The 13,712-nt window shown below is 42.7% G+C and overlaps 1 protein-coding gene across 7 annotated transcripts in view; it reads left to right on the top strand.

The window, feature by feature from the left end:
* The window catches only part of ROCK2 (Rho associated coiled-coil containing protein kinase 2), a 211,146-nt gene that overhangs the window by 187,029 nt on the left and 10,405 nt on the right, over nt 1–13,712 (top strand). For all 7 annotated transcript variants that reach the window (XM_056564195.1, XM_056564199.1, XM_056564197.1 and 4 more), the window contains 5 exons: nt 2,755–2,822; nt 6,257–6,345; nt 9,253–9,331; nt 11,421–11,679; nt 13,219–13,432. In XM_056564195.1, the coding sequence (XP_056420170.1) occupies nt 2,755–2,822; nt 6,257–6,345; nt 9,253–9,331; nt 11,421–11,679; nt 13,219–13,432 (709 nt within the window). The remainder of the gene's footprint in view (nt 1–2,754; nt 2,823–6,256; nt 6,346–9,252; nt 9,332–11,420; nt 11,680–13,218; nt 13,433–13,712) is intronic.

Raw genomic sequence — 13,712 nt, 5'->3', positions numbered from 1 at the left:
GCTACATCCGGGAGTCAATTCAGTAAGAACCACTTGCAACCTCTGGAACACCACTTCAGGGAGCCCACGTATCTGCAGAGCGGTGCCTCCTTCACTGATATACACAGCGATCCCGCTGTACCAGCATTGCTGTGGGATCATTACTCTTACACCGCAACCACCGATTTTTATCAGCAACCGTACTATCTACAGGTCAGTTTGTAACTTGTGTGTATAATACAGCCCTTACTATTCAATTATTTTTCAGTATATTACTTTCTACACAGTGTGAATCCATAGGGGAGCACATTTATAGTAAAGCAGCAGTACAATCACACATCAAACCAGACCCATCCAGTGCTAGTGATCTTTTTTATTCTCTAAGATTTGTAAATTACTTCTATTTAAAAAATCTTTACCCTTCCAGTACTTTTTAGCAGCTGTATGCTACAGAGGAAATTCTTTTCTCTTTGAATTCGTTTTTTCTTTCTTTTTTTTTCTTTCTTGTCCACAGTGCTCTCTGCTGACACCTCTGTCCATGTCAGGAACTGTCCAGAACAGCATAGGTTTGCTATCGGGATTTTCTCCTGCTCTGGACAGTTCCTGATACGGGCATCAGGTGCCAGCAGAGAGCACTGTGGACAAGACAAAAATGACATTAAAAAAGAAAAGAATTTCCTCTGTAGCATACAGCTGCTAATAAGTACTGGAAGGGTAAAGATTTTTCAATCGAAATAATTTACAAAAAAAAAAAAAAATGTTTTCCACCGGAGTACTCCTTTAAGCATTTATGTTTCATGACTAACCTAGATACACGGAATCAGAGGCGTTCACTAGATACAGTTCACTAGATCAGTTGACTGGTTTGAAGACAATCTTAAGTCAGTAGGATGCAGGAGGTTGAGCAGAGCTATTACTTTCTCTTACGTTAAGGACTTAAAGGGAACCTGTCACCATGAATAAAGTTATCTAATATATTGGCATAATGTATAGAGTATAAACTTGTACTTATTGATTGAAATTTCTAAACTTTACATGCTTAGTAGTCCAGTGGGTGGTCCTATTGTCAGGGATGGCTCAAGGTGAGGCTTTCAAATGTGATTGACTGTTTCTCTCTTAGCAGGAAACTCAGCTGTTCCCCAAAAGAGTTCTGTTTAATCTAGGAAGTACATTTAGTTTTTACATTGGACACAGAAGGAGGTTTAGTTATGACGTCAAAATTAGCATGTTACATTTTGATTGGTTGTTTAATTGTTACGTCCGTATATAATAGCTTATCTAGTGTCCATTCATTTCTTGGCATGAGTTCTTCTACTGGGAAATTCCAGAGCTCTCTCTCCGTCAGATATTTTGTCTTTTACTCCTTATGTCAGTTGTATCGGCGTCATGGCAAGGCCTCCATCGTAGTCACGAGCATATTGCAAGCTGATATATGGGTTAAGGGGTAGGTAACGGATATATTTTTCCAGCAGCAATGGCATATTAGTATTAATATATTGATCTGTCATCTGAAACATAAGGGTCATCCCTATCGCTATCATTGATTTACACCGCCCATTGGACTCCTAAGAATACAAAGAACAGGGATTTTAGTCATAGGTAACAGGTTATATTGAACCTTATCCCAAAGATATATATAAATCTGCTCAGCTCCTCCTGCTCTATAACATGATGCCGATAGTTTGGGTAGCATTTTCATGGTGACAGGGTTCCCTTTAAGTGATTCTAATAATTATCCTGTACGCTGTACTTAAATGGGTCATCCAAAGAGGTGAACAATAGATGAGGTCCCGCACAATAGAAGCAGGTAAAATCCAGTGCTTTATTCAATATGCAGAATAACAAGTAGTACAGGAGACAGGCGCCTACGTGTTTCGGGCTGTTGAGCCCTTAGTCATGGCATGATGATAATCCAAAGAGGTGAACTCTGAACAGGCCGGCAACGTCTCCACACCACACAGGTCAACGGTAAAAAGACAGATTTGGCTCCAGATGTAGTGAAATGGAAATTCTTTATTTTGTCATCCAGCAAACAGCTGGAACAGTGGGACAAATACCGCCAACGCATTTCGCGTGTGCATGACCCTTAATCCCGTGTGCCATGATTAAGGGTCCTGCAGACCCAAAACACGTTATCTGTATTTGTCCCATTGTATATAGTGGTTGCTGGTTGACACAATAAAATACTTTTCCAATTAACTGCGTCTGGAGCCGGATCTTCCTTTTTTCCGCTTAAATGGGTTATCTAGACAAAAAAAAAAACATGCGATCGTGGGTGGGCTGGGGGTTGGGGTGGGGCCTAGCAATCGGTTGGAGACCACTGCTATAGACAATAGATTAATGTTTTCCTACTAGGGTGCTTCCAGCTGTTGCAAAACTACAACTCCCAGCATGCCCGGACAGCCAAAGGCTGTCCGGGCATGCTGGGAGTTGTAGTTTTGCAACAGCTCTGGAGGCACCCTGATTGGGAAACCTTGCAGTAGATGTACATAAGATTCCACCTGCAAAACTCCACATTGATGATGAATGAAGCGAAGGTCCTGTGTATATTTTGTACGGCACCAACAACCCATTCACGTTCCATACAGGTGAAAAATAATGGGGGGGCACAGTCTATGGAAGCGGGCACAGGCTTCACTTTTAGGATTGCTTTGCGTTTAATGCTTGTAGCTTGGATCATTGCTGCTCGGATGCATTTTAGTTGTAAATCTGTTTTACGGATGTTTGCCTGAACTGATGCTCATTGGATAACATGCCTCGTTCACGTCCCCACAGAATCCAGACTTGAGGGATGGCTGTCACTTCCTGTGCGAAACACTAAGAAGTTCGGCTGGATTAAAAAGGTGAGTGTAAGATGTCACAGAACATTAAAGGGGTACTCCCATGGAAGACTTTTTTTTTAAAATCAACTGGTGCCAGAAAGTTAAACAGATTTGTAAATTACTTCTATAAAAAAATCTTAATCCTTCCAGTACTTTTTAGGGGCTGTATACTACAGAGGAAATGCTTTTCTTTTTGGATTTCTCTTTTGTCACGACCACACTACTCTTTGCTGACCTCTGCTGTCCATTTTTGGAACTGTCCAGACCAGCATATGTTTGCTATGGGGATTTTTCTCTTGCCCTGGACAGTTCCTAAAATGGTCAGCAGAGAGCACTGTGGTCGTGACAGAAGAGAAATCAAAAAAGAAAAGCATTTCCTCTGTAGTATACAGCCCCTAAAATGTACTGGAAGGATTAAGATTTTTTTAATAGAAGTAATTTACAAATCTGTTTAACTTTCTGGCACCAGTGGATTTAAAAAAATAATAAAAATTCCACGGGAGTACCCAGGTTTTGTTTATGTGCCCATATCATCCTACAGCACCATTTGTTTTATTGCAGCACAGCTGTATCCATGTGTCACTGTAACTGAGTCATGTCATCACAAGTCTCAAAAAGTCATGGGGAGATTTATCGAAATCTTTGCAGTGTTGACCAGTTGCCCATAGCAATCAATCAGCTTTCTTCTCTCATTTTTGAAAAAGCCTCTGAAAAATTAAAAGAAGCGATTTGATTGGTTGCTATGGGCAACTGGTCAACTTTTCCTCTGCATAGTATTTAATAAATCTCCCCTGCTGTGTTTCCCCAAACAGTGTGCCTCCAGCTTTTGCAAAACTACGACTCCCAACATGCCCGAACAGCCAAAGGCTTCTTGGGTATGCTGGGAGTTGTAGTTTTGCAACAGCTGGAGTCGCATTTGTTGGGGGGGGGGAAAACTGTCTTAAAGGGGTACTATTACTATTACTTTACTATTTAAAAATGTTAATCCTTCCAGTACTTATCAGCTGCTGTATAATACAGAGAAAGTTCTTTTATTTTCAATTTATTTTCTGTCTGACCACAGTGCTCTCTGCTGACACCTCTGTCCATGTCAGGAACTGTCCAGAGCAGGAACAATTCCCCATAGCAAACCTCTCCTGCTCTGGACAGTTCCTGCATTGGACAGATGTGTCAGCAGAGAGCACTGTGATCAGAAAGAAAAGAAATTCAAAATGAAAAGAACTTCCTCTGTAGTATACAGCAGCTGATAAAGGAAGGATTAAAATAGAAGTAATTTACAAGTCTGTTTAACTTCCTGGCACCAGATGATTGAGAAAAAAAAAAAAAAAAGTGTTCCACCGGAGTACCCCTTTAATGTGTTAGAGGAAGTGGTCTGTCCTGGGTCAGCTGACTTCCTGTAAACTACAGGATGTCATCAGATTGCTCCTCCCAGCCCCCAGGCCCCTCCTCCCAGCTCTGTCTATATAGTGCTGCTGCCATCACTATGGGATCAGGATGTTTAGTTGTTATACACCTCCCCTCCATCTCTATTTGTATACTGCAGCTTCTATCTCTATAGGGACAGTATATACAGTAGTTATACACCTTCCCTCCATCTCTATTTGTATACTGCAGCTTCTATCTCTATAGGGACAGTATATACAGTAGTTATACACCTTCCCTCCATCTCTATTTGTATACTGCAGCTTCTATCTCTATAGGGACAGTATATACAGTAGTTATACACCTTCCCTCCATCTCTATTTGTATACTGCAGCTTCTATCTCTATAGGGACAGTATATACAGTAGTTATACACCTTCCCTCCAGCTCTATCTCTATACTACTGCTGCTATCGCTATGGGATTAGAATATTTAGTCATTATACACCTCCCCTCCATCTCTATCTGTATACTGCTGCTGCTATCTCTATAGGATCAGTATATACAATAGTAATACACCTTCCCTCTAGCTCTATATACTGCTGCTATCTCTATAGGATCAATATATACAATAGTAATACACCTTCCCTCTAGCTCTATATAATGCTGCTGCTATCTCTATAGGATCAGTATATACAATAGTAATACACCTTCCCTCTAGCTCTATATACTGCTGCTATCTCTATAGGATCAATATATACAATAGTAATACACCTTCCCTCTAGCTCTATATAATGCTGCTGCTATCTCTATAGGATCAGTATATACAATAGTAATACACCTTCCCTCTAGCTCTATCTATATACTGCTGCTGCTATCTCTATGGGATTAGGATATATAGTCGTTATAACCTTCCCTCCATCTCTATCTTTACACTACTGCTGCTATCTCTATAGGATCAGTATATACAGTAGTTATACACCTTCCCTTCAGCTCTGTCTGTATACTGCTGCTGCTGTCTCTATGGGATCAGGATATATAGTTATTATACACCTCTCCTCCAGCTCTATCTTTATACTGCTGCTACTATCTCTATGGGATTAGGATATATAGAAGATACACAGCTCCCGTCACGCTGCGTTCCGACACATTGGAGTTGATTTACTCGAGTGGAGTTTCCTTTGTGTTTTATTTTTTACCCCACAGATATTTTTCCATGATATTTACCAATTTTCCCTTTGTTTTGCACTTTTCCCTACATTATGCTTTTTTTTTTTTTTTTTTTTTACAACTGCTTTAATCTGTCGGGTTTTCCAGAACTCAAATCCACCACATTTTATGTGGAAACCCTAATAAATATGTTTGGGGCATGCCCCTTTTTTCAGTTTTTCCAAGAAAACTGTATGTCGGGTTTATTGGATTTTAGATCTTTATAAAATACCTCAATTGTGACTATAGGTCAACCTTATTTATCCTCATGGAAACTTTTCTCTAAAAACACACATCAAAACTGCACATAATGTAAACTGACCTCAACCTGCTTAGGAGTCCTGGGTAACCTCCAGCACCAGCAGCCTGATTAGAATAACTGCAGTGATCAAACTCCACACCCTAAAGCTAGAGGATACATGGGAAATTTAGTCAGCATTAAGGGTGCATTCACACCACAATTTAGCAATATGGTCAACAATTTTCAGTCTGGCAATAAAAACTGATACAGTTCAAAAATGAGCCGACCGGAGTCATTATTTGACTCCATTTGGCTCATTCAAATGAATGGGATGTGGCAGGGATACGGAAGTTAGGTTAACTCTCCCCTCCGGCGACCGTATTACTAAATGGTAGTGTGAATGTAGCCTAAGAAATCATTTCATTGGTGAAATTACTTCCAAAATGGGGCTTATCCCATGCCTGCCACATCAGCTAAAACAGGTAAGCAGAATGCATACGCAAAAACCTCTACATTATTTTCTAATCCTAGTCTATGCTGTTTAATGGATGTTCAGTTACTATCTCTTATAATGTTCTCTGCTTGGTTACATTGCACATATTACTGCATTGGTTATTCACATCTTGGCTTTTTTTTCCCCTCCAGTACGTTGTGGTCAGCAGCAAGAAAATCCTCTTTTATGACAGTGAACAGGATAAAGAGCAGTCCAATCCATACATGGTATTGGATATCGAGTAAGTATTTCTAACCGCTGTTGGTAAATGGACAAGTTCTTTTAGAAAGTTTAGTAAAAAAAAAAATTTAATAAAAATGTACTTGGTGTTTAACCCCTTAAGGACGCAGCCCATTTGGGCCTTAAGGACAATTTTATTTTTACATTTTTGTTTTTTCCTCCTCGCCTTCAAAAAATCATAACTCTTTTATATTTTCATCCACAGACTAGTATGAGGGTTTGTTTTTTGCGCGACCAGTTGTCCGTTGTAATGCCATCACTCACTTTACCATAAAATGTATGGCGCAACCAAAAAAATAACATACTTTTCTAATACTGCTGCGCTTAAAAAAAAATCGCAAACTTATACCTAGAACTTTTTCATTTTTCCGTATAAGCGGCGGTATGAGGGCTCATTTTTTGCACCGTGATCTGTACTTTTTATTGATACCTTTTGCTTATATAAAATTTTTAATACACTTTTTATTAATTTTTTTGGAATGAAATGTTATAAAAAAAAAACAGCTATTTGCCCTTTTTTAAATTTTTTTTTTTTTACGTTCACGCCGTTCACCGTACGGTATCTTAAACATTTTATTTTAATAGTTCGGATATTTACGCACGTGGCAATACCAAATATGTATATAAAATATTTTTTTTTACACTTTTTGGGGTGAAATAGGGAAAATGGGACAATTTACGTTTTAAATTGGGGGAGGGGGTTTTTCACTTTTTTAAAAAACTTTTTTATATTTTTTTTTATTTTACTTTTTTAACATTTATTTTCACACTTTAACCCCTTAAGGACCAAGGGTTTTTTCGTGTTTTTGCACTTTCGTTTTTTCCTCCTTGCTTTTAAAAAATCATAACTCTTTCAATTTTGCACCTAAAAATCCATATGATGGCTTATTTTTTGCGCCACCAATTCTACTTTGTAATGACGTCAGTCATTTTGCCCAAAAATCTATGGCGAAACGGAAAAAACAATCATTGTGAAACAAAATTGAAAAAAAAAATGCTGTTTTGTAACTTTTGGGGGCTTCCCTTTCTACATAGTACATTTTTCGGTAAAAATGACACCGTCTCTTTATTCTGTAGGTCCATACGATTAAAATGATACCCTACTTATATAGGTTTGATTTTGTCGCACTTCTAGAAAAAATCATAACTACATGCAGGAAAATTAATACGTTTAAAATTTTCATCTTCTGACCCCTATAACTTTTTTATTTTTGTGCATATGGGGGGGTATGAGGGCTCATTTTTTGCGCCGTGATCTGAAGTTTTTAGCAGTATTTTTGCATTGATAGGACTTATTGATCGCTTTTTATTCATTTTTTCATGATATAAAATGTGCCCAAAAATGCACTATTTTGGACTTTGGAATTTTTTTGCGCGTACGCCATTGACCGTGCGGTCTAATTAACAATATATTTTTATAATTCGGACATTTCCGCACGCGGCGATACCATATATGTTTATTTTTATTTACACTTTTTTTTTTTTTTTTCTTTATGGGAAAAGGGGGGGTGATTCAAACTTTTAATAGGGAAGGGGTTAAATGATCTTTATTAACTTTTTTTCCACTTTTTTTTTTTTGCAGTGTTATAGCTCCCATAGGGACCTATAACACTGCACACACTGATCTTTGTTATCCCATAGGGACCTATAACACTGCACACACTGATCTTTGTTATCCCATAGGGACCTATAACACTGCACACACTGATCTTTGTTATCCCATAGGGACCTATAACACTGCACACACTGATCTTCATCATTGATCACTGGTTTCTCATAGGAAACCAGTGATCGATGATTCTGCCGCTTGACTGCTCATGCCTGGATCTCAGGCACTGAGCAGTCATTCGGCGATCGGACAGCGAGGAGGCAGGTAGGGACCCTCCTGCTGTCCTGTAAGCTGTTCGGGATGCCGCGATTTCGCCACGGCTATCCTGAACAGCTCCCTGAGCTAACCGGCATACTTTCACTCTAGACGCGGCGTTCAACTTTGAACGCCGCGTCTAAAGGGTTAATAGCGCGCTGCGCCGCGATCAATGCCGTGCGCTTTTAGCTGTGGCCACGCGTTATAGATCGGGAGCGGACACATGACGTTCCAGTACGTCATGTGTCCTTAAGGAGTTAATAGTCCCCATAGGGGACTATTTATAGCAATCATTCGATTGCTAATACTGTTCAGTGCTATGCATAGGACATAGCACTGATCCGTATTATCGGTCATCTTCTGCTCTGGTCTGCGCGATCGCAGACCAGAGCAGAAGACCCGTGGAAGGCAGCCGAGCCAGGTCAGGGGACCTCGGTCTGCCGTGCTGGATGATCGGATCACCGCGGCACCGGTGCGGACGATCCAAACATCCATTTTAGTGACCGCAATGCTGCAGATGCCGTGATCTGTATTGACCACGGCATCTGAGGGGTTAATGGCGGACATCCGCGCGATCGCGGATGTGCGCCATTACCGGTGGGTCCCTGGCTGCTATCAGCAGCTGGGACCTGCCACGCATGACCCGAGCATCGCTCCGATGCTCGCGGTTATGCATATGACGTAAATGTACATCCTGGTGCGTTAAGTTATCAGCCCACCAAGGACGTACATTTACGTCTGGCGTTGTTAAGGGGTTAAATTGTCTATGTAAGAGTATGGATGGGATTAGTAAAAATAGTAGAAAAATAAATTGCAGTTTTCGCCATGGCCTTTTTAGGTCAGCAGCATTACACTTCACGTTATCTTACTTTGCAGCAGGGTTTTTCAAACAGTGTGCCTCCAGCTGTTGCAAAACTACAACTCCCAGCATGCCTGGACAGCCGGAGGCACACTGTTGGGGAAAACTCTACTTTACAGTGAAACTGTACGCATAATGTTTAATTGTATAATGATATAATGATATATTATTTATTCCGTCAACAGTAAACTGTTCCACGTGCGGCAGGTAACTCAGACAGATGTGTATCGGGCGGATGCTAAAGAGATTCCTCGGATTTTCCAGGCAAGTTATACATGGTTTTTATGGATGGGTTTATGTTTTTTAAGGTGAAATGCTATAAATTTTGAAGATTTTCTGGAAACTGGAAAGTAAGTGGATTAGATGTGTCCTAAAAAGTGTGATCGGCTGATATGGACTATTGGATAATTCCATTCATCTGAAAAATTCTGAGACACTCTTCTGAAGGGCCCTGCTTAGGGGAGCATATTCCCAGACATCCTGCCAAGCTCTATTCCTTAAAGAAGAACTCCATCAAATACTAACTTATCCTCCATTCACAGGATATGGAATGGGACCCGGCTGTCATTGAGGAGCGCGCTCTGCAGACGGCACGCGCTCCACTTGTTTCTATGGGAGCGCCGAAAAGACATGAGTATAACACCCGGGCATCATTGGCGCTCAGATAGAAATGAATGGAGCGCATAGACGACACACGCTTCTCACTGAGAGTCAAGGACCCGCTCTGGACATCACGGGGGGGCTATGTCGTGTACCAGCTGCCGGACATCCCGCGATCAGCTTATTAATCCTTTCCTTTAGATAGGGGATAAGTTAGTATTGCTGGAGTTTTCCTTTAAATGTATACTTCTATACAGTGGTCCCTCAACATACGATGGTAATCCTTTCCAAACGAACCATCGTTTGTTGAAACCATCGTATGTTGAGGGATCCGTGCAATGTAAAGTATAGGACGTAACACTCGCCTGTCCCCGCCACTCCGGACCCGTCACCGCTGTCCTGGATGTCCCTTTCCATCGCTGTCGCCGCTTCCCCGAGGTGTCCCCGTCGCTCCGGACGTCTCTGCTTCCCGAGGATCCTCGCTCTCCGTCGCCACCATCACAGCACTACGCACGCCGCTCCTATTGGATGACGGGACGGCGTGCGTGGCGACATGATGACGACGGTGGAGAGCGCCGACGATGCAGGGGATCCTGAAGAGGACGCGCCGGAGCCCGAGGACAGGTAAGAGACATCACCGGAGCACACGGGGCACTGTAAACGGCTATCCGGTGGTCGCTGAAGCAGTCTGCGCTGCCATATAGCGGTTTATGCGATGGCCCCGACATACAAAAGCATCGTATGTTGATGCTGCCTTCAACATGCGATGGCCTCTGAGAGGCCATCGTATGTTGAAATAATCGTATGTCGGGGCCATCGTAGGTCGGGGGGTCACTTTATATAAAACTGTACAGATGTGGCGGCATTACACACCATGGCTAATATACTAAAAATTTATATAGCTCTTGCTATTTCTTCCTATCTAAAACTAAAACAAGAGAAGAGGATTAAAGGGGTCATGCACTTTTTAATAATGTATCCCCCTTCCCTGTAAAAAAAATAAAAATAAAAACAATTCTGCTTGCAAATTCCAATGAAAGAATGAACATGAAATTCCACCGTGTGAATGGATCAGCGGAAGACCCATTCACACCAATGTTAAAGGGGTACTCTGCCCCTAGACATCTTACCCCCTATCCAAAGGATAGTTGGTAAGATGTCTGATCGCGGGGTTCCCGTTGCTGGGGACCCCCGCGATCTCCCTGCTGCACCCGGCGTTCGTTTAGAGCCTCGGGTGCAGCGCCAGAGGCTCGTGACATCACGGCCACGCCCCCTCAATGCAAGTCTATGGGAGAGGGCATAATGGCTGTCACGCCCCCTCCCATAGACTTGCATTGAGGGAGCGTGGCCGTGACATCCCAAGCCGGCGTGACTATGATGTCACGAGCCTCCACATCGCCAGTCATCCGGCACGGAGCAAAGTTTGCTCCGTGCTCCACATGTCTGGGGCGCCGCAGCCGAGATCGCGGGGGTCCCCAGCGGCGGGGCCCCTGCAACCAGACATCTTATACCCTATCCTTTGGATAGGGGATAAGATGTCTAGGGGCGGAGTACCCCTTTAAGGTTCATGCGCCTTTAAGGTTCATGCGGAAATTGTAAATTCCGTAGTACGAACATACCATAACACATCATAATGCAGTGGCTTTTGCCTGCAGATTACCTTGCTGTGAACCTTACAGTATACACAAATAGCTTTTAGCAAGTTTTTAGTTAATTTGCCTTAATTTCCTTAAAATTTTTTTGTTTCACTTAGATTTTATATGACAATGAAGGAGAAAGCAAAAAAGAACAAGAATTCCCAGTGGATCCCGTGGAGAAATCGAATTATATCTGTCACAAAGGACATGAGTTCATCCCCACATTATACCATTTCCCTACAAGCTGTGACGCCTGTATGAAGCCCCTGTGGCACATGTTCAAACCCCCTCCAGCCTTAGAATGCCGGCGGTGTCATATTAAGTGCCACAAGGACCATATGGATAAAAAGGAGGACATGATAGCACCTTGCAAAGGTATGAGTGACATTATGTCTCTCCATATAGGACTGCAAATGCTTCTTGTGGAGATTTCAGGATTGATCCACACTACGCTGGCCGTGTAATGCAACGAAATCTTGGTGTACCGTATTTTTCGTCCTATAGGACGCACCGGCGTATACGACGCACCCAATGTATAGGTGCAAAATCTAAAAAAAATAAAGATTTTGAACCCAATAGTGGTCTTCAACCTGCGGACCTCAAGATGTTGCAAAACTACAACTCCCAGCATGCCCGGACAGACGTTGGCTGTCCGCGCATGGTGGGAGTTGTAGTTTTGCAACATCTGGAGGTCCGCAGATTGAAGACCACTGCATAGGAGATAATACTCACGTGTCCCCGCCGCTCCGGACCCGTCACCGCTGCCCTGGATGTCGCTCCATCGCTGTCGCCGTGTCCCCGTCGCTCTGGAACGTCTCTGCTGCCGGCCGGGTATCCTCGCTCTCCGTCGTCGCAATTACGTCGTTACGCACGCCGACGCACGTACGCGACGACCTGCTGACGAGGAAGGAGAGCGCCGGCCATACAGGGGATCCCTGAACGGAGAAGACACCGAGGAGGCAGGTAAGGTCCCTCCCGTTGTCCTGTAAGCACTAACCCGGCCATTCAGTCGGGCTGTTCGGGACCGCCGCGGTGAAATCGCGGCGGTCCCGAACAGCCCGACTGAACAGCCGGGTTAGGGTCACTTTCCCTTCAGACGTGGCGGTCAGCTTTGATCGCCGCATCTGAAGGGTTAATACAGGGCATCACCGCGATCGGTGATGTCCTGTATTAGCCGCGGGTCCCGGCCGTTGATGGCCGCAGGGACCGCCGTGATAGGGGTGTATTCGCCGTATAAGACGCACCGACTTTTTCCCCCCAGTTTTGGGGAAGAAAAAGTGCGTCTTATACGGCGAAAAATACGGTATATGGTAAACTTACCTGAAGGCGCTCATTCAGCTGATGCTCATGCACTCATTTGGCCGTTCTTGAGACAGACGTAAAAGAACTGTGTTTAGTAGCTGTATGTTCTGTGCCAAAAAGGATATTGCAGTCCCACCATGTGAACCCAAAGAAGGCAGGAGACCATTAGAGGGGGACACTAATGATCTTGACATATGAAAGGAGATAAGGGGGACATTAATGGTCATGACACACGAGGGGGACATTTATGATGGTGACACATGAGTAGTTGTAGTTTCGCAACATTTAACTCAACATTTTCTACTTTTGTTTTAAATATGCTCTTTAATGAGATATGTTTACTAGATGAGACTTCACTACTGAGAGATTCCGATTTCTGTCAGGATATATTTAGTGATTTGAATCCACACAAGGTTTTTTGGCATCACTGCACCTGACACAGATCTAAAGACTTGTCATCAGGATCAGTAGTGCAGCCTCAGGCTTTTGATCATGTTCCAGCATAGATAAAAATAAAATAAATGTCAGTTTGCAGTTTAAAAACTTGAGGCCTTTTACACATATATGTAGTCTTCCTCCACCCATTATGTTGTCCTTCGTATTTTCTCACAGTAAACTACGATATTTCTACGGCTAAGAATCTACTTTTGTTAGCAAACTCCACGGAAGAGCAGCAGAAGTGGGTGAGTCGGCTTGCAAAAAAAATCCCCAAAAAGCCGCCAGCTCCGGATCCCTTTGCCCGATCCTCTCCAAGAACTTCCATAAAGGTACAGCCAAACCCGTCGATGAGGCGGCCTAGTCGACAACTTCCTCCAAACAAACCCAGGTAAATATTCTTGAACAATGTATATTATAAATGTTATACTATGTGGGAGTGGTAGTACCTGAACTTCTCCGTAACATCTCCCAATAACCTATTGTAATGTCACTTTGAGTTAGGCCAAAAAACTACTCCGCATCTGCACATTAGGTATATTATATATGAGAGTTGTCTTCCATTTGAGTAGCTTCTTAATTAGGCACCGTGTTTCTCCGAAAATAAGACCGGGTCTTATATTAATTTTAGTCACCAAAAACACACTAGGGCTTATTTTCAGGGTAGGGCT

The sequence above is a fragment of the Hyla sarda genome, chromosome 3 (genome assembly GCF_029499605.1).
Source record: "Hyla sarda isolate aHylSar1 chromosome 3, aHylSar1.hap1, whole genome shotgun sequence".
NCBI lineage: Eukaryota > Metazoa > Chordata > Amphibia > Anura > Hylidae > Hyla > Hyla sarda.
This window is presented reverse-complemented; position numbering and strand designations above follow the sequence as displayed.